Here is a 27,669-nt window from a genome sequence, read left to right on the forward strand (position 1 = left end):
AATGGTTTTACTCATTAACAAGAATATTAGTTATAGATTAACAAATACTGAATTCATCATTTATAAAGCATATTTCTGACATAAATACTCATTAATATATGGTTTATAAACACAGTAACAAAAATGTTTTACTCATCATTAATAAGAACATTAATTATGGATTAATAAATACTGAATTCATCATTTATAAAGCATATTTTTGACATGAATACTCATTAACATATGGTTTATAAGCACAGATATAATGGTTTTACTCATCATTAATAAGAACATTAGTTAAGCATTAACAAATACTGTATTCATCATTTATAAAGCATATTTCTGACAGAAATCCTCATTAATATATGGTTTATAAGCACAGATATAAATGTTTTACTCATTAATAAGAATATTAGTTATAGATTAACAAATACTGTATTCATCATCATTTATAAAGCGTATTTCTGACACAAATACTCATTAATATATGGTTTATAAGCACAGATATAATGTTTTACTCATCATTAATAAGCTCATCTACATTGTGCTTAATGATTTTATTTTCATACATATACATATTATAAATTATTGATTCAGCGTTTAAAAATTTTGTATTGCATCACTTAAAAACCAGTTATGATATGCATTTATGCTCGCACACACACTATTCAGACATGTACTAATGGTTAGTAAATATGTTAGTGTGTATTTTATACTAACTCACACATTTATTTTCCAATAGGTGTCTTATAAACAGTTATTAAAACAGGAATTCATTATTTCAGGTAGTTATAAAGCACTTACTACTCGTATATGGTGTGAGCTCGTCTTAAATGTGGACTATCTATGCCATATAAAGCATTTACAAATGAGATTTAAAGGCTGACAATGCCTAAAGACTCACAAAAGTTTCAGTTATTTTAACAAAGGAAAGACACAGCACATAGGATTATTAAAACAAACTACATGCTTGAATGATGAATGATTATGAATGATTAGAAGAACATTTATAACTTGTCTTTAACAATTTAACGTGGAAATTAAACCTTGGGTGCCTTTTTTCTTGTTTGTACAGCTCCAAGGGGCTACAGGGAAGACAAATGTTCCCCCAGTAAGATGGGACTTTAATGCAACTCTTTCCAAGCAATTACAAAGCATGTCATTGGCCATTTGCATCTGTAATTTGAGCATAATGTCAGAGCTTTAGGTCAGGAATATAATGAGATGTACCAGTAAGAGCATCATAACGACAAAGAACATAGAAGACCTTATGGCATCAAAGTCACTGCTGCCCTTCATTAGTAAACTTTGCTTTGAGCTCCACGCCTCCGTCTGGTCAATAATACATGACTCCATATGAAGTAATATACAGTAGATAAGCAAATTAATGAGCGTCACATGAACACGACCAAGAAAAGTGGAATGTTGCAGTGTTCAGTATTCCCATTTTAAACATTGCATCATTAAGGGCAGGGGTGTCAAACTTGCGGCCCGGGAGCCAAATGTGGCCCACCAAAGGGTCCAGTTCGGCCCCTGGGATGTTTTTGCCAAGTGCAAAAATTCCACAGTCTTGAATTGAATTAAGCAAAAAAAAAAAAATTAGCTTGAAACAAGGAAAAAATCTTCAATTAAGCCAACAACAACAACAAAAAAAAAATCTTCAATTAAGGAAAAAAAAAAATCTTCAATTAAATAAAAATTTTTTGAATTAGGCCAAAAAAAATCTCAAATTTTGCAAAAAATCTTCAATTAAGCCAAAAAAAAAAAACAAACTTCAATTAAGTAAAAAAAAAAATCTTCAATTAAGCTAAAAAAAATCTTCAATTAAGCCAAAAAAAAAAAATCTTCAATTAAGTAAAAAAGTCTTCAATTAAGCCAAAACAAATCTTCAATTAAGTAAAAAAAAATCTTGAATTAAGGGGGGAAAAAAAAAAATCTTCAATTAAGTAAAAAAATCTTGAATTCAACCAAAAAAAAAATCTAGAATTAACAACTTAAATTTTTTTTCTTTGTTTTAGTGCAAAAAATAACATTAAATTATGAAAATATTTACATTTCCAAACTATCCTGTAACAATAAAATGTGAATAACCTGAACAAATATGAACAACCTGAAATGTCTAAAGAAAATTAAGCACAATTTTAACTATTTTTCAGCCTGTTCCTCAGTGTTTAGTGTCTTTCTTGATCTGATCCATAATGCACATGGAGAAATGATAAGTTGAGGAATAATATTGTTAAAATTGCACCAAATTTTCTCATGTTTTTTTATTTAAATGTCAGTTTTTTTTTTTTTTTTTGGGGGGGGGGGGGGGGTATGAAAGTAAGTATTTGCATAATTTAATGTTTTGGGTTTTTTTTTTACACTAAAACAAAGACACAAATTTGGAGTTGTCATTATTTATAGGTTATTACGTTATTATTTTTCTTTTTATTTTACTTGAGATCAAATTTAGGTGAATATGGCCCCTGAAATAAAATGGGTTTGACACCCCTGATTTAGGGCTACCTGCCTAACTTGTCAAACATGTCGAGCTTGTTGTGTCCTTCACTGTCCACTTACTGATGAGTCAGACACTTACTGTCTACCTTTAAGGAAACACTATTGACTTCACTGTCCTCCTTTTACTGTTTAAAGCAGTGGTTCCCAACCCTTTTTGGCTCATGACCCCATTTTAACATCACAAATTTCTGGTGACCCCCAGACATTCAAAACAGAGACTTTTATTTTATTTTTTTGGTAACATTTATTTGTTTTTGATCATGTAATAGTTTGCTATACTATGTTGCAAATAAATGCTTATTTTAGATGACATTTAGTCTATATAATGTATATTATTCTGGACGGAGGCAGAAAAGCCAGGTGTAGATTACTGCACAAAGTGAGAATTTGATTTTCCTTGGTCAGGATATGTTCAGTCAGTCCAGCTTGGATTTCCAAGGCTGACAATTAATACTGAACAAACAAGAACTCAAACTATGAATTATCAAAGAGCTGCAGCATCTGAAACCGACCACAATGAACATTTGACAGAGAAACAGAACCAGTGCTGCAGTTTCACACTCACATTTTGACATGTCTTTTATGTATTTTATGTATTTTGACTGTCTCTCTCACTATATATTTTTCATTAGCAAGTTGTTTTTTTTTTTTTTTAATCAATTACTAGAAATTTCAGGTGACCCCATTTGAATTCCAGGCAACCCCACGTGGGGTCCCAACCCCAAGGTTGAAAAACACTGGTTTAAAGTAATTAACGACTGAATAAACTACTACTACCACTACTACTAAAATTAAATCCAAGATCGCGAAGGACTGCAACTAGGGATGGGAATCGAGAGCCGGTTCTTTTTGAGAACTGGATCCCAGTAGCTCGATTCCTTGGAATCGTTTACCTGCCTGCTTAACCATTCTGCTTATCGATTCCACCTTTGTTGCTCATGTGCGATGATGTCATGCGTACGCTGCATTGTTTTGGTCAGAATGTAGCCAACATGGCGTTGAGGCAAAAACGGTCTAAAAAGACGACACCAGGTCCACTGGAACACTGTCAGAGCTTCCATTTCTTCACAAGGGTGGAATCCTTGCAATCCGCTCAAACATTTGTCCACACCATGTGATTAATTTGATTCACTACTTAGCAGCGCTTGTGAATCTAGCGGCAGAGTGAACACCAGGCCGTCATCTGGGCCCAGTTCTGGTTCCGGTGTGGGCAACAAACGTCGTACCCCCTCAAATACAAGTTTTTTGAAGGTAGGGGAAAGGAAATAAGGTGCACAGCAACAGGAGATGGTCAGAGTCGAACCAGTTCCACGTAGTGGAAATGCGGCAATAGAGGAATTAGTAAAGCGTCTTTAGTTTCACTTTCACTGTATGCGCCCCCCAAACCGAGCCCAGCATCATCTGTCATTATTATTATTTGTACATACTGTATATCGGGGGCGTCAAACTCATTTTGGTTTAGGGGCCATATTTAGTCGCAATTTGATCTCAAGTGGGCCAAACCAGTCAAATAATGACTTAATAACCTATAAATAATGACAAATCCAAGTTTGTCTTCTTGTTTTAGTACAAAAAAAACCCCAATTAAAATATTAAAATATTTACATTTTACAAAAAAAGATGTGAATAACCTGAAAAAACTGAAATTTCATTTGAAAAATTAGTGCAATTTAACAACATTATGCCTCGACTTTTATACATGTGCATTTACACATAATGTTCCATAAACATTTGGTAACAGACAGAATATTGTTAAAATTTTGGAGTTTGGAACGAAAATTTGAACAATTTCTACAATATTCCATCTCTTATTATTAACACAACTACAGATCACAGTGGATCCATGAATGCACAAAACATTTAGTAACAGGCAGAATATTGTTCAAATTGCACATTTCAGGTTGTTCATCTTTGTTTTCATTTATGTATTTATTTGTATTTTATTATGAAGGAATAGTTTTTATAAATGTAAATATTTTCACAGTGTAATGTTATTTTTTTCACTTCAACTTTTTCCCACTTAATTTTTCACAAAGAAAATTTGTAGTTGTCATTGTTTATGGTTTATTGTGTTGTTATTTTTACTGTAGATCACATTGGTCTGTATGTGGAACCTGAACCAAGAAGATTTGGACAACCTGGACTGTTCAGGTTCATTTTTGCACTTTCATCCTGCGGGCCGGAATGGAACCTTTGGCGGGCCAGATTTGGCCCCCAGACCGCATGTTTGACACCTGTGCTGTACATGTTCTATTTTCTGTGCAGAGATGGAAATATAAAAGACAGTTAAATGCAAACACACCTGTTTGTACTCTTTTATTCCCTCACCCAATGAGAATCGATAAGAGAATCAGATTGATAAGCAAAATCGATAATGGAATCGGAATCGTGACATTCTTATCGATTCCCATCCCTAACTGCGACTATGATTCGACTCTGTCATAACCTTCTCAATATTTTACAGCAATCCCAATCTCAACGCCCCTCACCCTCCCACAACAACGAGCTCTTTAAACCTTCCTCCTGTGCAGAGGATTCACTTTTGGCACGGCGTTAAAAGAAATAAATCCTCGAATATACATCTTCATAAAGAGACAGCGCAAGAAGAAGGAAAGATGAGATTGAAAGAGAGAAGGGTGAGCGAAACAGAAGGGAAAAAAAAAACTGCAGAGACAGAGAAGGAGAGGATGGAAGACAGGGAGAGACTGGGAGAAAGATGCAGATATTTAGCCTGGAATTATAGAAGCAGCGGCAGAAGGATCTATCATCCTCTCAGTTACCTAACTTTAACCTCCAGATGTCTTTTTGTCTGCTAAGTGGGACTGGGACTCCCGTTAAATGTTTTATTTGGCAGTGAGGTCCTGGTGGGCTTCTGGCAGGGATCAGACTTAGCTTAGCCCGACTGGCTGTCATTTAATAGCGTGGAGCAAAACCGAGCTGGAAAGCAAAGACGACATATCACTGAGGGAGACGGAGAGGAGGCGAAATTTTCTCCTCTCAGTCTTTTGCACGACTACAAAAAAATTTCATCATGATGTAATTTAACCCATAAAGACGCAGTGCTACATTTGTTGCTGTTCCCAAAATGATTTTTTTCTCTCTGTTTAACCTTCTTAAGCAATTTATCACCATTTTTTCTAATATTATCCTCTGTATTTTGCATTTTTTCAGTGAAAATATGGTATTTTCCATTATTTAGTTTACTGAGCATGTAGATGTTCATTAAAGCTCAGATTAAAGTTGAGGGTTATTATTTAAGAAACAGAGAAAACTGAAGAAAAACGGACCTGTTCATTGAAATCTATCATTTATTAGAATATATCTGTCATATATTAGAATCACATTTTTACTCACTTACTGAGTACTGTTAACAGTATCATTCACAACATTTATTATCTATACCTATACCATGGTGTTCCATTTTAACCCAGACAGAGAGGAGGCAAAATGTTCTTCTCTCAGTCTTTTGCACGACTAAAAAAAAAAAATCTCATCATGATGTAATTTAACCCCTAAAGACCCAGTGCTACTTTTGTGGCAGTTCCAAAATACATTTTTCTCTCTATTTAACCTTTCTTAAGCAATTTATCACCATTTTTTCTAATATTATCCTCTGTATTTTGCATTTTTTCAGTGAAAATATGGTATTTTCCATTATTTAGTTTACTGAGCATGTAGATGTTCATAAAAGCTCAGTTTAAAGTTGAGGGTTATTATGTCAAAAACAGAGAAAACTGCAGAAAAAGTGACTTCTTCAGTAAAATATATCACTAATTGAACATAAACCAAGTGTCTCCATTCACTGCCATTGAGCCAACTCCATGGGTTTTACTGGTGAATTAATGTTGTGGAAGATGACAGTGTTTCCATGGTAACTACAGAGCCTCTGAACATATATTTTTTTTTGTTTATTTAGTTAATTTTTATTCCTTAGATTTATTATTATCATTATCATCATTATTATTATTATTATTATTATTATTATTATTATTATTATTATTATTTTGTTTTTTTTGGGGGGGGGGGGGGTTGTTTCTTTTTCTATATTTTGTTGGTTCTTTTATTTTTTTTTTTTTTTTTGTCAATTTTATTCAGTTTTTGGCTTATTTTCCATTATTTAGTTTACGGATCATGTAGCGCAGGGGTGTCAAACATAGGGCCCGGGGGCCAAAGGTTCCAGTCCGGCCCAACGGATGAATTTGCAAAATGAAAAAAATTACACTGAGGATTTTAACAATCATGGGTGTCAAATTTACATTTATAAACTATCCTTGCAATAAATGTGAATAAGCTGAACAAATATGAACAACCTGAAATGTTTTAAGAAAAATTAGTTCAGCTTTTAACAAAATAATAGATTCACTGTGATCTGCACGTTGTGTTAATGATAAGCTGAGACTTATTATTGTAGAAATGGTTCTTATTTTAGTTCCAAACTCTAAATTTTTTTACAATACTATACCTGTTACAAAATGTTTGTGTAACATTGTGTGTAATGTGCATGTATAAATGATAAGTTGAGGCATAATATTGTTAAAATTGCACATGGTTGTTCGGGTCATTCATATTTTCATGATGCAATTTGACTTTTTTCACACTAAAACAAAGTGGAAAAATTTAGATTATTAGGTAAAGGTTATTATGCCTATTATTGCACTGGTCCGGCCCACTTGAGATCAAATTGGGCTGTATGTGGCCCCTGAACTAAAATGAGTTTGACACCCCTGATGTAGATGTTCATAAAAGCTCTGGTTAAAATTGCGGGTTATTCTATCAGAAAGAGAGAAAACTGCAGAAAAAGTGACTTCTTCAGTCAAATATATCACTAATTGAACATAAACCAAGTGTGTCCATCCACTGCCATTGATCCAACTCCATGGGTTTTACTGGTGAATCAATGTTGTGGAAAATGACGGTGTTTCCATGGTAACTATGGAGCCAAATGGGTCATACTTGGAGACCGTGAAAAGATGAAAAACTGTATTTTACACCAGTTATTTACATGTATTGATAGGATTAGTGGATCAACAGGTATTAAACATTTCATTTGTTGGTTAGTCACCAGCGGACGTTTGATATTAACTTGCTTTCATTAGAAAAATACAGTCACTGCAAACCCACAACATGTGAAATATGCCACGATTTGGTTTAGCACCGCTACAAGCACAGACTAGAACTCTGAGGATATCAATAAGTGAGATCATCTGAAAGATTAGGTGTGCTTGCTATCTGGGACACGATCAATCCTAACAGGCTGCAAGGAACCAGGCTACTGAGAGCATATTTAAATCAGTCAGGACTAGCTAGGATGGTTTAATATCAGGAGCAAGCCTTACTTTTCAGAAAGACTTGGATTACTGCTATCAGTTTGAGGTCCTGTGTGTCGAAACGTGTGTGAAATGTCTGAAAACAAAGCCAAGGATTGTGCCATCAATCACTTCTTCACAGGGTTCTGAGACCGAGTCTGTATCTCAGCGTAGATTCTGTGTTTTACTTGATGTGTCTCTTCTTTGTGCCTCCTATATTCAACAATAATGAAAAGCCTGAAAGTGAAACTAGGGTTTTATTTTAGAATCAAGTCCTGCCATTCCTTTAAGACCCAAAAAAAAGCCACATGTTGTTCCAGTGTTTTATTCTGTGTTGGACTATGATGAAGTGATGTACATGCATGCATCATTTCAAAGCTTATTTACTCTGGATACGGTTTATTGTAGACCAGTGAAGTTCAGCACAGATTTTCAAACCCTCACTCTTCATTTTTTGTTCTATGCATGTGTTGGATCATCTGCTTTATTCATTACTATCTGGGTGCTTCTATGAAACTGGGTATATTTTGGTATCTGGTACTTTTCCAGCTTTTTAGACCTAATAATAAAAGAGAAATGTAGACATATTTCCCCCATGATGTATCTATCAATCCATGGAAGTAATTGGTGTAAAATACAGTTATTCATCTTTTCATGGTCATCAGATATGACCTATTTGGATGTTCAGAGGCTCCGTAGTTACCGTGGAAACACCATCATCTTCTACAACATTGATCCCCCAGTAAAATCCATAGAGTTGGATCAATGGCAGTTGATTTGTGTTCAGTTAATGATATATTTGCTGAAAAAGTCACTTTTTCTTCAGTTTTCCTCCGTTTTGATATAATAACCTTTGAATGTACAGTGAGTTTTTGCGACCATCTAAATTAAAAGTAGAAAAATACATAATTTACAGTGAAAAATGCAAAATACAGAGGATAATATTAAAATAAATGGTGATAAATCACTTAAGAAAGGTTAAATAGAGAAAAAAAATATATCTGGGAACTGCCAGAATGGTAGCACAAGGTCTTGATGGTTAATTGTTTATGTTCGTCGGGTGAAGAGAACTCGCAAAGTAAGAATTTCATAGCTCAGTATTGCTGTGTATACTTTCAAATAAACTTCTTGCATCTTTTAGCATAAATGTATAATGTGTTTTACTTGTCTGTTAAATGACTTCACTGGATATTACTGTTTTACATGAACTGTTGTTTTATATAGGGACTAAAGATGGAAATGGGTGCTTCTATGAAACTGGGTTTATTTTGGTACCTGGCACTTTCCAGCTTTTTAGACCCAATAATATAAGAGATATTTAGACATATTTCCCCCCAGGATGTACCTAACGATGACCTCAGATAAATGCAAAAAAATATACTCTTACTCTGAGCCATCCCAAAATTTATGAGTTTTTAATAAAATACTGCGGCCAAAAATACGACCAAAATCGGGATATGAAAAGCTACCCAGGTGTCAATGCATTTTATCCTAAAAACATGGGTTGAAATGGTGTTACATACCACTATAAGTAAAGACACTGTGTTAAATGTGTCAGTCCTAGCCATTTTTCTAATCCAGACACATGGGGTTTTTCATGATTCTCAGTCTCATTCCAGGTTTTGTATGTAACCCATCGTGTCCACTTGTGTCACACGCAGAACCTGCCCATATATATATATATATATATAAATATATATATTTCAAGCATAGCTCAGTGGTGGTCGTAGTAAGCAAGTCTCAGTTTCCACTGTGAAGAGAAGACTTCCAGTTGCAGGTTTGATGGGTCGAGTTGCAGCAAGAAAGCCATTGGTGAGACTTCAGAATAAGAAAAAGAGGCTTGCCTGGGCCATGAAGACTACTGAAGACTGGAGGAAGGCGTTATGGGCTGATCAAACCTGCAACTGGAAGTCTCCTCTTCACAGTGTAAACTGAGACTTGCCTACAACGACCACCGTCTTCACTGTGCTTTCAGCTGTTGTCCTGTCAGTCTCCTCTCACTCCAGCTGTTGACTGCGATAAACTTGTCTTCTGATTCTGTTGTCTTTGGCTCTGCCAGACCTCCTCCTGTCAGCATTTCCCCCAGTTTCTGAGTGCCTTTGGATGGTCTTAGACTTAGTGACACCTGGACTTTCTTGGACATTTCTCTGTAGGACAGACCTACATTTTTCAGTGTTATGATGGTATATCTCTCTTCTATCGTTAATTTCCTTTTCCTCTTTTCCATTTTTATAGTAACACACTATTTTCTTCAGTACAATACTGTTCAAATAATGCTCACAACAGTATGGTACCAAAGTGTGTTCCAACACTACTTTTATGCAGACAGAGGGGGTTGGAAGGAATTCAGAAACATTGGGACATCTGCAGGAATTGGTAGCACCAACTTTCGAGGCTTGATCAACCTCCATTGTTGCAGAACTGCTTTAAGTTGTTAACCCACTTCTTGTTCACCTTTTTGTATAATTCTGAAATGCACATTATTTTTCAGTTTTATTTAACCTTACTTTTTTTTTTTTTCACCTCTGGCAGTTCACCCCTTACCTTTGTACCATTTCAAGCTGTTCATTGGACTGGAACTGCTTGAATTTCAATACAAAACTGGAAAAATTGGGGTGTTCTAAAACTTTTGACCGGTGGTGTACACACACACAAACACATATGGACAACAGATATATACCTACTCTCTGAATAGGGAAAAAGGCCAATGAACATGCAGCTAATTTGCTTGGAATCAATAACAAAATGAACAAAATAACTCAAATTAAAAATGGCTTGGGGGCAGAAGCATGATCAGATTTCCTTTAATACTGATGAATCGCAGTGAACCTTCATGGATATAATGTTAGCATTTTTATATTTATGTCTAAAACTCAGTCTGAACCTTGTTGTTCCATTGCTCATTTTGATGAGGACACTTTTTTTAATCACAGCAAGTCTTTCCTGGCAAGATAAAGATGAAATAAAAGCCAAAATTCCTTGATTTCCTTCTGCTGAATCTCTGTAAATCCATGTTTTGTGTCGTTTTAAACCCTGTGTTGTTTGATAAGTGTCCTTTCCTCTGCCTTTTGTTTCTACACTGCCAGCTTTCTTGTTCTGCACCATTTCAGTGAAACCTTGCACAACCATGACAGGACTGTGTGTTGCATCATTCATGTGCTTTACAAAGAGAACTAGGACACACACTTAATGATACAATGTTATAGAGAGCTACCAGTAGTTGAAACCTCCATAGGGTACCATAGACTAATGGGCTGGAACAAAAAGACAATTAGCCTAGCTTAGCGAGAAAGTGGAAGCAGGGAGAACAGCTAGCCTCGCTCTGCAGGAAGTTCACAAACGCAGATAAAGCTCACTAATTAACAAGTTGTGTCTTGTTTGTTAAGTATCTAGGACATGAAGAGTAATAAGACAAGTTTGAATCTTACATGGAGTTGGAATGTCAAACTATTTCACTTTGAGAACAGAGAGCTTTGTTTGCTCGCTCTCAGAGATGACCTGTTAAACTTTAAAGGGACTATATATAGCATTTCTGCTTTCAAATACTGAAAAATAAATAAATAAATAAAATAAAATTATCACTAGATGTTTATAATAAAAATCTTTGAAGTTCTGCAAAAAAATGATGTACTGCAGTCTTTCCTAAATGGGGGTATGCATACCCCCAGGGGTACTTGGAGGAAGCCCAGGGGGTACTTGACTTTATTTTTTTTTTTTTCAAACACATTAAGTCATCATGCACTGAATACAAAATAAAAAATGAGGAATAATAAATATATCCATATAATAAAATTGACACTCCTAGTTTTATTGTCAGTCATGTTTAAGCTTTGGTAACACTTTAAAAACATTTTTATTTTATATTATTCAAGATGAGTTTATTTGAGTAATTAAGTAAGATTTTTGGCTGATGAAAGGTTCATTTATAAATTAATGTCCAATTAATTTATTTTTTGTATCAAAGAAAGAGGGTACTTTTAAGTTCATATTTTGCACACAAAATGTACTTATAAACTTAATAAACATATTTAACTGTAATATATTAAAAAATAACATTTTATTTAAGTTATGAAAATAAAAACAGACATCTTTGACACAGGAACAAAGCTTAAAAATTTTTTTAAAAATCAATTATGCTGAAGCGAGAATTGGGGGTACTTGGTAAAAGTATATTTCAGGGGGTAGTCCACTGTAAAAAGTTTGGGGCAGTGTGGTCCATACATAATGTCACTTAGACTAGCATGAAAACAAAACTGAAACTTAACATACTTTCAAAGTCCGACTCCCGACTTCTATGCCTCTCTTATACAGTGGATCTTACACAAAATTTTCACAACTTCTAACCTGTATCCACTGGACCCCCTCCACTGCTCTGTGGGCCCCCCACCAGTGGCAGCTGCTCGTCTTTCAGAGAGGGGAAGCTCATTGTCTTTTTAAGAAAATGGTCAGTACTACTAAACGATCTACTAAACGATAACTATCTACAAAACAATTTTAAACTCGAACAAGAAATGATTACATTCTGTAACTGAAACAAGAAAACGTTGAAATTATGTTCAATTGAAACAAGGAAGTACAATGAGTGTGTTTTATTTACAGTGCAAAAAATGAACAAGTAATTTCGTAGTGGTTTCTCTTTCAATTTCACAGCAGAATGCACGACGGTATTAAACTGAACTGTGTCAGTGAAGGAGTAGATCTCAAAATAGCTGTCAATCAAACTGAATTCAGCCTTTTGACTGATCCTCCAATCAGCACATGGAAGCCCGGCGTCCAGCCCAGCCGAGCTCCGCCCACAGCTCCATTCACCCCCAGAGATGCCGAGCGTCCGGGGGCGGGACAACATCGTAGCATTTATCCAATTACTGTCCAGTTTTGAGGCAATGAGAAAAACTGTTCCACTCAGTCCCATTGAAGTGCATGGACGCTGAGTGTCTACGGGCAAATGCACTGAGCAGAGATCGAATGAGAAAACAGCGCAACGGGAATGTATGAGAAGTGAACAACATCGAGTCTGTTGATTTGTGATGAAGCTGATTCTGAACGAACTCGTCTGTGAGATGAACGTGTTCTAACACATTTGGAGTCGATGAAATGTCAACACAACCGAACATATTTAACCATTTAATTTTCATAATTTTAGGGGAAGCCGAGCTTCCCTTGCAGTCTATGAGAAATCACCTCTGCCCCCCAACAAACGCTGGGCCCCATGAATTTGTCATGTTAACAACCCCCCACCCCCACCCCGCCTTATCGGCGCCCCAGGTTTTGGAGGAACTGCGTGTTTTCTGGTACATGACATCCCCTACTAGTGAGAATTTGGAACATCAAGACCACATCGTGCCTCTTTAACTCTGCTAGCATTCATTAGCATTAGCATTATGCGGTTTAGAATCTCAGTAATCAAGTTGTCTCACTTCCAGTCCTCATGCTTAGCTGAGCTATAAACCCTGACTCTGCTGAATTATTCCTTTAATTGGCAGACTTGACTTCACTTGGTTTCCCATTGGCTATGTGTGACAGCAATCAAAGCATTTATAAAACATGAGCATGCACACAGGAGAATACCACATCGTGACCTGAATTGGTCCCTCAATTTCAGTCTGTCAGTGGGATTCTGTGATGAGCATGCAGTCACACAATCACATACACATACACACACACATACATACAAATAGTTTAGAAGATGAGAGACAGCGATCTGTTTGATCCTTGGGTTTGATCAGAATCATTTGACATCACACCCACCCGTCATCTCACAGGCACATCTTAAAGCTACACACTTCTTATTCAATAGAAAATGCGCTCACAGCTTTCCAGTTGTAGCGTGCAGGTCTGTTTGTCCATCGGGTACTTGGTCAGATCCATGTTGCAGGCCACGGTGGTGGTGATCCTAAAAGCAGACGATTGTTTGTCGTTAACAGAGGGAAACATTAGCAGTGTTTTACAAAACGAGCAAGAAAGGGATGTGGGGGATTATGCAAAGCTGTTTTTTTAAAGATGGCTCGGATATGTAAATTTGTAAATCCCATGACACAGTTCACATAATTTAACCCGTAAAGACCCAGTGCTACTTTTGTGGCAGTTCCAAAATATTTTTTTCTCAATATTTAACTTTTCTTAAGAGATTTATCACCATTGATTATAATATTACTCTCTGTATTTTGCATTTTTTCAGTGTAAATCATGTATTTTCCTATATTTATTTCACTAATCATGCACATGTTCATTAAAGCTCAGATTAAAGTTGAGGGTTATTATATTAGTTAAATTAAAAGTGTCATTTTCAACAAATATATCAATAACTCAGCATAAATCCAGTGTCTCCATTCACTGTCATTGATCCAACTCTATGGGTTTTACCGGTGAATCAATGTTGTAGCAGATGACAGTGTTTCCACGGTAACTACGGAGCCTCTGAACGTCCAAATGGGTCACATGATGACCATGAAAAAATGACAAACTGTATTTTACACCAGTTATTTATATGTATTGATAGGATTAATGGATCAACAGTTACATCAGTAGATGGTTTAGGTTAAAGGTGGATGTTTGGGTCTTTATGGGTTAATGACTGATATGAAACATATTTATATTCTACTTTTGGAATAACAAATTAGATAAATTCACTAGTCACTTTTCCATTAACCCTCAAATAGCACGGATACACTGTAACTTGCGCATAAAAATGTACCTAATGGAAAGGTGATAATGTCACCAAAACACTTGTTGTACGATTAAATATTTTTGCGGTGGCAAGATGTGGTTTTTCGGGCGTAGCACAAATGGTTATATCACGCAAAACTGCAACTAGAGTCACGGGAATTAAAAAAAATGGATGTTGGTGGATGTTACAACAAGCAAAAAAGAAGAGTTTTAAAAGAAATATGACCCTGTATGTGTGGACACACCAGGAAAATGAATCCTTTTTTAATTTAGTACGGGATAGAGCGGTAATATGTAATAATAATAATAATAATAATAATAATAATAATAATAATAATAATAATAAAATATCTGTAAATCAGCATGATATTTACGTTTGTTGCCATGGTTATGAAATGACTTCTCATGTCATCTCATAATAATAAATGAACAAATCGTCGCTTTTGTGATTTCATGGAAAAACTGTCATTACGCGCATGTTTTTTCAACATTTAGTAAATATCGATAAAGTTTTGCACATGATCTCCAATGGAAAAAAGTATTGGGACATGTTGAATTCAGGTGTTTCTTTTCTAACAGGGGTCTGAGCTACAGAACAATAACGACAAATGTTATGATAAAGTTTCCTATTATGATAAATATCATTTCATCGGTTAGTTTGGTTTAAATTGTTATCTTTGCTTCCAAAATGCCACAAAGAAGGTTTTTACTAAACCCTGTAAAACCTGAACCATTAAATCAAAGACAAAAAAATTCCAGTTCTTTGAAACTGGAGCCTTTATCGGTCCTTCTGAACAGTCGGAACATTTTTTTTTCAAATATCAATTTCCATGTACGAGTTTCAATTTTGTATCATATTTGATACATTGGGTCTCAATGCTCAAATATTATTTTTGAACAAACAAAAACGTAATATAACACAAACATGTCTAACAAATTGGTAATTCCTTTTCAAAATTGGCAAAGCTCTGCCTCCCTCCTCATTAATGACCTGAACAATGACCTGAAATGTATTATGTTTATTCTGTTGTTTTACCTGGTATTTTTATTTCACTGTTTTAATTGTACAACTGTTTTTATGTCTTCTTAATCTATTCTTGTATTTTTAGTTTATAATTTTGCTTTTTAATCTTCTGTATGACACTATTTTTCATTGTACAGCTGCTTTATGTCTTTAATCTATTCTTTTATTTTATTTTATTTTTTATTTATTTATTTATTTTTAAAATTTTGGTTTTCCCCTGTAAGTCGCTTTGGAAAAAAGCGTCTGCCAAATGCATAAATGTAAATGTAAATGAACAAATTCCTCCCCTCTGATGGATTATCCGTGTATTGCATGTATCTCCAACATTACACACTTCTGTTTTTTTCGACATTTAGTAAATATTTAGTAATAAGTCCAATGGAAAAGCAACAACTGTTACGTTTTTAGCATTACAACTTACCACCAGCCTCCAGAACATCCTTATCTTTTACTTCACCCACACAGATTTGGTTTTATCCCAGATTCTTTGCTTTGTGACACCAGTAATGTTAAAAAAAAAAAAAAAAAAGGAACTCACTCTTAAGTTAATGGGTATCCATAATTGCTAAACCTTCAGCTACACTCACCTTAGTGCTTTCTCACATTTCTCCTCTGGCACAACATTTTTTTTCAAATATCAATTTCCATGTGTGAGTTTCAATTTTGTATCATATTTGATACATCGGGTCTCAATGCTAGAATATTATTATTTTGGAACAAACAAAAACATAATATAACACAAACATGTCTAACTAATTGGTAATTCCTTTTCAAAATTGGCAAAGTTCTGCCTCCTTCCTAATTAATGACCTGAACAATGACCTGAAATGTATTATTATGTTTATTCTGTCATTTTACTTGGTATTTTTATTTCACTGTTTTAATTGTACAGCTGTTTTTATGGCTTCTTAATCTATTCTTGTATTTTTAGTCAACAATTTTGCTTTTTAATCTTCCTCATTGTGCAACTGCTTTATGTCTTTATTCTTGTATTTTATTTTATTTTATTTTATTTTTCATTCTTTATTCATTTAATTTTGGTTTTCACCTGTAAGTCACTTTGGAAAAATGCGTCTGCCAAATGCATAAATGCAAATGTAAATGTAAATGAACAAATTCCTCCCCTCTGGTGGATTATCCGTGTATTGCATGTATCTCCAACATTACACACTTCTGTTTTTTTTCGACATTTAGTAAATATTTAGTAATAAGTCCAATGGAAAAGCAACAACTGTTATGTTTTTAGCATTACAACTTACCACCAGCCTCCAGAACATCCTTATCTTTTACTTCACCTACACAGATTTGGTTTTATCCCAGATTCTTAGCTTTGTGAAACCAGTAATGTCAAAAAAAAAAAAAAAAAAAAAAAAGAACTCACTCATAAGTTGATGGGTGTCCATAATTGCTAAACGTTCAGCTATACTCACCTTAGTGCTTTCTCACGTTTCCCCTCTGGCATAACACTGAAACATTTACCACAGCTGTCCTTTTCTTCCAACACCTCACATTTCTCACTTTACCCTGTCCTTTTTCACAGCTTCCATTCCCAGAGGTGGCCATCTCTCTGTTGAATATCTTTCCCGGCTTGTTTTACTCTCCGTAGACCTGCTCTGCGACTGTGAAGCGATGCCCTCCTCTACATATTTCCGTCACAGTTAAGCCCTAAAAATGTGCCCTTCGCTATATGAAGGCACACTTCCATGAAGCCTAAGGACATGCACACTCATTAAGCACAGGATGGTGCACACGTTCAGAGCAACATGCATCAACAAACTGAGTCACACTGTGCATCAGGAGGTCACAGGCTTGGTAAAAATAAAAGCATGAATCAAAACTTTCATTTAATGGAATTAGATTTTAGATGACAATTCACGTATGTTTTATCACAAAATGGTGGCTGAGGTTCCACCACAAACTACAAAACTATTCATACATAAGCGATATATTGTGATTTTTACTTTAAATCAAAATTTATATTAGTACTGTCGGAATGTGTGATGTATGTGTGAAATATACAAAAGTTTAGCATTTGGCAAATTACACTATTATTATTGCTTTTGTTGTTGCTAAAGATCAAGAGTGTTATACAGGGTGGGGAAGCAAAATTTACAATGAACATTTAGTTGTTTTTTCTCAGCAGGCACTACATCAATTGTTTTGAAACCAAACATATATTGATGCCATAATCATACCTAACACTATTATCCATACCTTTTCAGAAACTTTTGCCCATATGAGTAATCAGGAAAGCAAACGTCAAAGAGTGTGTGATTTGCTGAATGCACTCGTCACACCAAAGGAGATTTCAAAAACAGTTGGAGTGTCCATAAAGACTGTTTATAATGGAAAGAAGAGAATGACTATGAGCAAAACTACTACGAGAAAGTCTGGAAGATACTATTAAAGAAGAATGGGAGAAGTTGTCACCCGAATATTTGAGGAACACTTGCGCAAGTTTCAGGAAGCGTGTGAAGGCAGTTATTGAGAAAGAAGGAGGACACATAGAATAAAAACATTTTCTATTATGTCAATTTTCTTGTGGCAAATAAATTCTCATGACTTTCAATAAACTAATTGGTCATACACTGTCTTTCAATCCCTGCCTCAAAATATTGTAAATTTTGCTTCCCCACCCTGTATAATAACAAAAATCCATGAATATACAAAAAAACAGCTGTAGAAAAACTGTCCGCTGTAGTGACCACTATGCATGAAAGGGTTAAAGTAAAACTGTCAAATTTTTGTCCCCTACAGAGGACAAAAATGCATTTCTGGGTCTCGGTGGGATTTGTTTGACTGGGACCATGGAGGTGAAAGCACAGGAGGACAGAAGTCTAATCAGGACCACGGACAGCTCCTATACAATCTATCAGAAAAACTAAGGTTGGAGGTATGTGACAGAAAAAAAAGAAATAGGATGAGGAAATCCCATCATGACAGGCTTAAACGAGCAGAACTAATTCACTTGCCGGATCATCTATAACCTTTCTACCTATAACCTGTCTGCTTGGCCCTAATTTTAATCAAAATGCATGTTCCGGACACTTGTCAGGAGATTGGCCAACGCTAAGCCATTGCACACACAGCAATATGTGTTGGAAAAACCCCAACAGGACTCATGTTGGCTCGACAGCCCACAGCTCCCTGTATCGACACATCGCATGCTCCTGTACTCATACAATCCAATACCCAAGTAATAGAATTGACACAACACTCTCCTTTGCAATCGCATTATCTCAAATTCAACCCACGCTTCTTCCCTCAGCCAATTTCTTCTCCACTCCCAAGCCGACTATTCATTGTTTGCTGGAGCAGAAAAACAAACACAACAAGCGCTCGGCTATTGTTCGTTATCCCACCTCAGCGCGTAAAGGACGGTCCCGTTGGGGAAGATGCGGATCAGCCTGTTCTCCACAGTGATGTCATGGAGAAAGGACTTCTTGGAGTCCACAATAAAGGTATCAGGGACCCAGAGGAGCTCCACCAGTCGTCCATCCAGACTCAAGCTCTTGTTGCCTTCAAACACCAGACGTTCATCCGTCCAGCGCTGACGGAGGAATATGGTAGCGGTGTAGTCCTGCAAAAACAAGAGTGCAAAGGTCACCCAAGCACTTTTAGGCTATAATTTTAACAAGCATATTAATATTCTGCTGACAGACAAGTGAGGACTTTGCAGTTTGCAAACCAAGCTTCTCCTATAATTTGCATTACTCAGCTGGAGTGTTTTTTTTTTTTTTTTTGCATTGTTGGATATTGATGGCGTCAGGTCCCAAGGCATTTCTGTGCTTCAAGCAACAGTAATCCACCATGTTGCTTCAAGTCAGCAATTCTGTTCTGGTTTTTAGGTCACTGGTCACGTTTTCAGTAGAGGACATTCAATCTAAAAGACCTTTAATGTTTCATACCAAGTATGAAGTTACAGAATGGATCTACTTTATGAAGTTTTAAAACATGGGGTTTACTCTAGAAAAAGAGTGAACATTGGGAAGAGAATGAGAAAAATATCCATGCATTGTCTCGGTTATCACTCAAGTACTCTGATTAATATGTTAAAATAACTTTGCATTAATAAACCAATTAAATAAATAAATAAACAAACAAACACAGGATGCGACAAAAAAAAAAAAAAAAAACTAAGGGGGGGGGGGGGTGTTTTTTTTTTTTTGGGGGGGGGGGGCGCAGTTATATATGTGGGGATGCAGTCCATAACAAATGTAACTAATGCTGGCGTGAAATGAAAGTGAAACTTTACATGCTTTCAATCTATTCTACAGCAGATCTTGCGCAAAATTTTCACAACTTCTAACCTGTATCCAGTGGACCCCCTCCACTGCTGTATGGCCCCCCCACAAATGCTGGGCCCCATTAATTTGTCATTTTTAAACCCTCCCCCTCTACAGCACCCCAGTGCATGGGGACGTTCGTGAATTCTGAGACTGCCGACAGTTTAGTTCAGGTGAATGTTAGCGCCAGTAATGTAGGATGTGTCCCCCCCCAGGATGAAATTCATTGAGCAGAAGCAGGGATATAAAAACCAGAGGGGGGGTTGATCCCCACCCCCCAACAAATCACACCCTGTATGTATGTATGTATGTATGTATGTATGTATGTATGTATGTATGTATGTATGTGTATATAATATACACACACACACACACACACACACACACACACACAGAGGCTACTGAAATCATCTAAACATGTTAATAGAAGACTGTTAAGGTTGGTTTGGTTCATTTTCACCTTGTACTTACTCAAGATGAACTCTTTTTTCTTCTCCAATTTACTTACAATGGGTGGAATTTCAAATGTCTATAAAAAAACATAAATTTTGTTTGAACTTACTTCAAACTTGGCACATATGTAGAGGCAGTTGATATGCTGACATCAGCACATGTACAGACATGATGACATCAGCTGATCGATGCCAAAATAAGCTACAATACGTGCAAGGGGCGGGGTTTGTTGAGCCTAGAACCACCTGTTTTAGCTGCTTTTATTCATATTTTTATTGTAGGATTTATATGATTTACAGATTGTAGGGCACTTTTAATTTTGTTCTACTTGTTGCAATTACAATAAAGATGTTCTATCCTATTTTCTTCTATTTGATTCTATTCTATTTTATTCTATCAATACATTTTGAGGATCTTCAAGAACAAATAACATAAATCAATGTAAATTAAAGTAAATTTTATGTTTTGTGTAAGAAACATAAAACTTAAAAAGTATTGTTGAACATATTAAGTGCATTCAGTTGAAGCTGCGTATGACTTTTGTCACCAATTTTTCATCAAATCTGTAAAACCTCAGTCATAGCCTAAGTACCACAAATCCCTAAGTCTTTCCATGATTACGCACCTGAATCTCTTCCCTCATAGTGAACAATTTGGACGTGTACTCCACCATAAACAATCCATTTGTTTACAAACAGACATGGTAGGTCACTTGGACATTTTCAGAAATTTGTTGTGACATGCTTTGTGGGAAGCGGAGCTCCACGCAGCAACTTTCGCTTGGTCAACATGTTTGTTGTGGCTGCTACTGCAGCTGCGTTGAGCTCTGCTTCCCAAAGTGCACGTCGTGACAAATCTCCAAAAATGCCCGAGTGATCTACCGGCTCTGTTTGTAAACATATACGGTGTTTACGGTGGAGTAAACTTCGAAACTGTTCACCGTGAAGGAAGAAATTCAGGCGCGTAATCACGGAAAGACTTAGGGATTTATGATACTGTGATAGGCTATGACTGGGGTTTTCCAGATTTGATGAAGAATTGGTGATGGAAATCATACGCAGCTTTAAGAACTCAATAGAATCTAGGTAAATGAATAGTAAGTCTAAAGTCACTTAACCCTTTCATGCATGAATTATGAGAACCTTAGTCAAGATTTTTTTCCTGAGTGTTTTTACTCCTATTTAGGCATAAAAAAAAAAACAATGCAATTGATTTTTTTTTTTTTTTTACCTCTTTTTCATGGAGTTACAAACACGTCCACTCAGCTGAACACCATGCATTTAATTTTTGAAGCAAAGAAACATGTATTTAACCCTTTCATGCACAGTGGTCACTCCAGTGGACAGTTCTGCTCCAGCTGTTCTCTTGTATATTCATGGGTTTTGTTGTTTTAGTTCATATCAGCCAACACAGTGGACACTTATACATGATCCCATAAACTGCAATTCATCCCATTACTGTAACTTTGCTGTTCGTGATAAACCTGATCTGCAATAACATGTTTTAGTGTAAATCAGTTGTTATTTGTTAGACAAAAAGTTTTTTTTTTTTTTTTTTGCATATTACCTACATGAAGTGAGTAATAACTAGCAGTAGAATATGTTAAAATGTGAGAAAACATCAGATTAGTAGGACTAAAATCTTTCATTTGTTTTTATCTCACTTTCTGATATTGGGTTTTAAACACGTTTCTTTACTTCAAAAATTAAACACATGGACATTTTTGTAACTTCATTAAAAAAAAAAAACTCAATTGCTTTTTTTTCATGCCTAAGGGGGATAAAAACAAGAAGAAAGAAAAAAATCTTGACTATGGTTGTTATAATTCGTGCATGAAAGGGTTAAAACCCATCATCAGAAAGTCATATACTGTGTGAAAACTGTTCATTCATTCATTGTTTTTGTTTATTTCGAGCATTTACGGAATACAAGCAAATTCAAAATTCCAAAATCATTCATCTACACTCGAAAAGGAGTTGGAAGAAGAAAAACTATGAAACAAAAACATTTTTCATGCAGATAATCTGATGTTTTCTCACATTTAACATACTCTAATACTAGTTATTACTAACTTCATGGAGATAATACGCAAAAAAAAAAACAAAAACTTTTTGATTAAGAAAACTGTTAATTACAGTCTAATAACAATTAGCAACTGATTTACAGCATGTTACTGCAGATCAGGTTTATCAAGAACAGCAAAGTTACAGTAATGGTATGAATGTCAGTGTATGGGGTGATGTGTAAGTGTCCGCTGTGTTGTCTGATATGGAACTAAAACAACAAAACCTATGAATATATGAATATACAAGAGAACAGCTGGAGAATAGTTGTCCACTGTAGTGACCACTATGCATGAAAGGGTTAAACATTGCATTTTCACATCATTATAATACCTTAAATGGACTTTAAATAGTTTAATTCATAGGTCAAAAGTCTAGAATAATTGAAATAACAAGCACAAATTTCAATTTCTATAGTAACTCCTACATAACTTAGAAGATATATTATATAAGCTTGAAATAATAAGCATATCCTCAGTGTTTGGTGTCTTGGTGAAACTGATTATCCTTGGAATTATCTTCACAGTATTTATTAGAGTGATAGCTTATGTGTGATATAAGTTGTTGTCTTACCATGTTGATCTCTGAGATGGTGTCGATACTGGCAATGTCCAAGCTCATCCCAACCGTTACTGGGCCATCTACAAACAAACAACAAACCATGAGTATATGTACATTACAAGAACCTCCACCGAGGGATTATGGGACTTAATCTGTGTCTGCATGTGTTTGCTGTATGTTCACACACTGTATAATGCCCGTAATGAAAACCATATATTATTGTATGTGGATCTGTACCAGGGGTTTCAAACTCATTTTCTTTCAGTCGGCCACATTCAGCCCGATTTGATCTCCAGTGGGCCGGACCAATAAAATAAAAAAAGAATAACCTATAAATAATGGCAACTCAGAATTTTTGTGTTTGTTTTAGTGCAAAAAAACATTAAAATATGAAAATACTTTTATAAACTAGAAGCACTCGGAGAGCGCAGACCTCCGCCAAGGCTGATCAGTGGCCCCCCCCGTGGGCCCCCCCGATCACCACCAAAATTTAATCATTTCTTCCTTATCCCATTTCCAACAAACCCTGAAAATTTTATCCAAATCTGTCCATAACTTTTTGAGTTATGTTGCACACTAACAGACAGACAAACAAACAAACAAACAAACAGACAGACAAACAAACAAACCCTGGCAAAAACATAACCTCCTTGGTGGAGGTAACTATCCAAAAAAAAAAAAGAAAAAGAAAAAAACTGAAATTTAATTATAAAAACTTAAGAAAATTTAGTGCAATTTTAACAATATTCTGCCCAAACTTATCATTTCTACATGTGCATTATGGATCAGATCTACAAAGACACTAAACACTCAGTAACAGGCAGAAAAATAGTTCAAATTGTGCTTAATTTTCTGTTACATTTCAGGTTATTCACATTTTAATGTTACAGGATAGTTTGTATATGTAAATATTTCCATAATTGAATGTTTTTTTGTGCTAAAACAAAGAAAAAAAAATTGAAGTTGTCAATTCAAGATTTGTTTCACTTAATTGAAATTTTTTTGCTTAATTCAAGATTTTTTGCTAAATTTGAGAATTTTTTTTGGCTTAATTCAAGATTTTTTTTTTTACTTAATTGAAGATTTTTTGGGGCTTAAAGCTATACCTACCGATGTGGCATTTCTCACAGCACTTAGTAAAAGTTTGAACATGAACAACCCGCCTCCCTCCAAAGCCCCGCCCACTTCCCTCTGCCTGAGCTCTGAGGCTCCTCCTCCTCTCATCTGATGCGCGATGGAAACAGAGGAAGCAGAGGCGAAGGTCCGGTCCGTTTTGGCGTGTCCGCGGACCCCTCCCTCAGTAATCAGATACATCATCCACCTGCCGCGGGCCCGCGGCTCCTGTTCCATCAGTAGACCTGTTCCATCAGTAGACCTGGTCTGTGCAGTACTGGGTCAGTGTCTTCACTGCAGTGCCCAGGGGATGGGCGCGCGCACTGTGAACGCGCGGCCTCCGCGAATTTTCCGTGGACATTTGAGGTTTCATAGTCCATACAATTATCATCCTACATCATCTTACATGTGTGACACCATGTACATGAACCTGTATGAGTCCCACCGCCAGAAAAGCTGAGCTTTATGCAGACCTGTTCAGTCCAGTACAGCTGACTTCCGGACTTTTATCTCCATCCTTCATTCATCAGACTCCCGTTTCTTCCCCTCAGTTGTCGTTTCTGTTCATAAATCCGTTTTTTCCCTTCCACATGTACATGTCAGTTCTATCCAAACACATCCTAGACAGTAGACTGTGATCAGTGACAGGAGGAGCAGCGCCAGTGAAGCGTCAGATTCAGAGGGACACATATCGGATGTGAGACGGAGATAATGGATCAGATGCTGGACGGCCGTAATGGATGATTGACAGGAGGCTCAGTCAGGTTCGGCCAATTATTTCATTCGGACCGACTAAAATGATTGGTCAGACTTTTATCAGAAATATATGAGAATTAAACATTTTTGAGTTTCAATGCCTGGAGGATTTCTTTTACATTTTAGTTTGACACACACTTATTAGGAGCATTTTAAGATGACAAAAGAAAAGTGTAAAAATGCCACATCATACGGTATAGCTTTAATTCAAGATTTTTTTTACTTAATTGAAGATTTTTTTTTTTTTGCTTAATTCAAGATTTTTTCCTTAATTCAAGTAATTTTTTTTTTTGCTTAATTCAATTCAAGACTGGAATTTTTGCACTTGGCAAAAACATCCCATGGGCCGCTTTGGAACCTTGGGCTGGCCGCATTTGGTCCCCGGGCCTCATGTTTGAGACCCGATCTATACTGTATGTGTGATTTCCTAACGCACAGAAGTAGCACTGGGACTTACAGTCAGGTTATATAACAAAGCCAAATTCAATAAATGAGAGAAGGTTATACAAGGACAGCATGTTTTAAGAAGCTAAAGACCCCCACATCACAGCTGCACTCAGAAGAGTCTGAACTTCCTTAAGGGAGTTCGTTCTCCTTGATTCACCATGAAAGCAGGGGAACTTACTTTACTTCGTTTTGTCCCCACATTCTTCTTCTTCTCTCTCACTCATCGGGCTTCACTTCTTAAGGATATGTTAATGAGGCTGTTGTCATAATGCAGATATGACATGGGTATCTTTGTGCATTGAGGTGTGTGGGCGTGCACGTGGAGTAGCTGCATGCACATGCTTCTACCGCAAACAGCTGTGGGTGTTTTTTTTTTTTTTTTTTTTTTTTTTTTAAGGACATAAAGGTTTTGTGCTTCATTAGCCTCTAGTCCAGTGGTTTCCAACCTTTTTTGGCTCGAGACTCCATTTTAACATCACAAATTTCTGGCATCAGACTTTCTTTTTTTTTTTTTTTTTTTTCTGAAATTAATTTGTTTTTGATCATGTAATAGTTTGCTATACTATGTTGCAAATAGGGATGTAATGATATGAAAATTTCATATCACAGTTACTGTGACCAAAATTATCACGGTTATCAATATTATTGTGGTATTGTTGAAATTTTGCTCAAAATGTTCAAAAAGTACTAATACACACTGAAAGAATTTAACCAAGTCGTATTTTGAAAAAAACAACAACAAACAAACAAAACAAATAAAATAATAGGCACAATGCACTTTCTGTGGCAGAAACATTCAAATATTAACCCTTAGTGGTCTGAGCCTATTTTGTCCGTTTTTCAGTCCTTTTGATTTTGCCTTTATATATTATACTAGTCAACATTTGCTAGGGATCAGTTTTATATTTGCACAATAATTGATGTTGTATAATATTTTGGGTGACTTCATATATTATGTGTGTACTTTGGCTAGTCATGTAAAGAAAAATGGACCAAAAGGTAAAAAAAAAACATAAATTTTTATTGCACTTTCTGGCAAAAGGGTGATACAACCCTAGAAATTAGAGTTCACAACAATTACTCTTCCAAATTTGTTTTCACTGAAACCACTCAGAATGTTCTGAAACACATACAGTGTGATGTCAGTAATGTGTGTGGCCACCATCCGCATCCGCAGGCTGTACTCCACTGGGAAAGTAAATTTTCAAGTTTCCAGAATTACACCCCCGAATATAGCAAAGTTATAGTCCTGATCCCTAGCAAATGTTGACTAGTGTATATAAACAAATGTTTACCATACCCATGTTTGGTATCTTTGTTTTCAGCACAACTTCATTTATATCAACTGCCTATTATTTCTTCTCTTTAACCTACTATAAAAACATAAAAGGCCAGAAAACACAAAAAAAAATGTAAAATCCCATTTGAAAAGCGTATATAATTTATTGCATAAATAACACACAGATGCTTAATGAACCTTTTCAAAGACTTTAAAAGTGAATATTGGTTCCAAATATTACGTATATACAATTAAAATTGTAATAAATTAAAACTATACTCAAATATTTGACATAAAAGCAGATCTTTACATAGGAGTTTTCTCCGGAAAAGTGCGGTAATCAAACACGGTTATCATGATAATTAGAATTTAAACGGTAATACCAACCGTCGGCAATGTAACCACGGTTTATTGTTATACCGGTAATCGTTACATCCCCAGTTGCAAATAAACATTAATTTTAGATGACACTTAGGCTATATAATGTATATTATTATGGATGGAGGCAGAAAAGCCAGGTGTAGATCACTGCACAATATGAAAATGAAAAAAATAGAGCGTAATATTGTAATAAATGGTGAACTTTGTAACAACGGCAAACTCTCCAGCACTGCATTTTGCACTTTAGCATTCAAACCACTGTAACTCCTTAACTGTTTGTGCTATCCACAAAGTTCAAATGGCATCAGAAAGCTGAGATCCTGAGCTTTCCGACACTATATAATACTTTATGGCAGCAATGTGGGACTCTAGTAAAAGCAGAAATGCACCGTTTCAGAAACTTCCACACAGGCTAAAAAAAAACATCTAAAAGGCTAAAAAAAAATAATTTCAATCCATAAAATGGATACTGAATGTTCAAGACCAAAAAGTATCTTTAAGCAGATGTAAAATAGTTGAAAGTTTATTTCTGCAATCTCAAAAAGTTTAATTATGGACATTTACATTTGTGTATAATCATAAATATGCTCAAAACTTCAAATTTGTTTTTGCTTTTTTACTAAAACGCACAGTTTTAAGCATTTATTATTTATAATAATGATAATTAATGGCCAGATGTTGAAAGTTAACTTCTTCCTGGAAACAAAGCTGCAAAAGAATTGGCAAAAAAACACGTTTTCTGACTATTTTAGTGCAAAGAAAACTGGTTATAATGGCAGGTTTAAAAGAGTTAAACTTTTCCTCAGTGATCAGAGAAAAATTCATTTGGAAGTTGCTACAAAAACAGTTCCAG

At 35.6% G+C, this 27,669-nt stretch overlaps 1 protein-coding gene across 1 annotated transcript in view; it reads right to left on the reverse strand.

The window, feature by feature from the left end:
- Nucleotides 1-27,669, reverse strand: part of LOC115434432 (gamma-aminobutyric acid receptor subunit pi) — a 177,971-nt gene that overhangs the window by 19,089 nt on the left and 131,213 nt on the right. The window contains exons 4-6 of the mRNA XM_030156373.1: nucleotides 22,853-22,920; nucleotides 18,840-19,057; nucleotides 13,598-13,680 (exon numbers count right to left, since the gene is read on the reverse strand). Coding sequence (XP_030012233.1) covers nucleotides 13,598-13,680; nucleotides 18,840-19,057; nucleotides 22,853-22,920 — 369 coding nt within the window. The remainder of the gene's footprint in view (nucleotides 1-13,597; nucleotides 13,681-18,839; nucleotides 19,058-22,852; nucleotides 22,921-27,669) is intronic.

The sequence above is a fragment of the Sphaeramia orbicularis genome, chromosome 15 (genome assembly GCF_902148855.1).
Source record: "Sphaeramia orbicularis chromosome 15, fSphaOr1.1, whole genome shotgun sequence".
NCBI classification, from domain to species: domain Eukaryota; kingdom Metazoa; phylum Chordata; class Actinopteri; order Kurtiformes; family Apogonidae; genus Sphaeramia; species Sphaeramia orbicularis.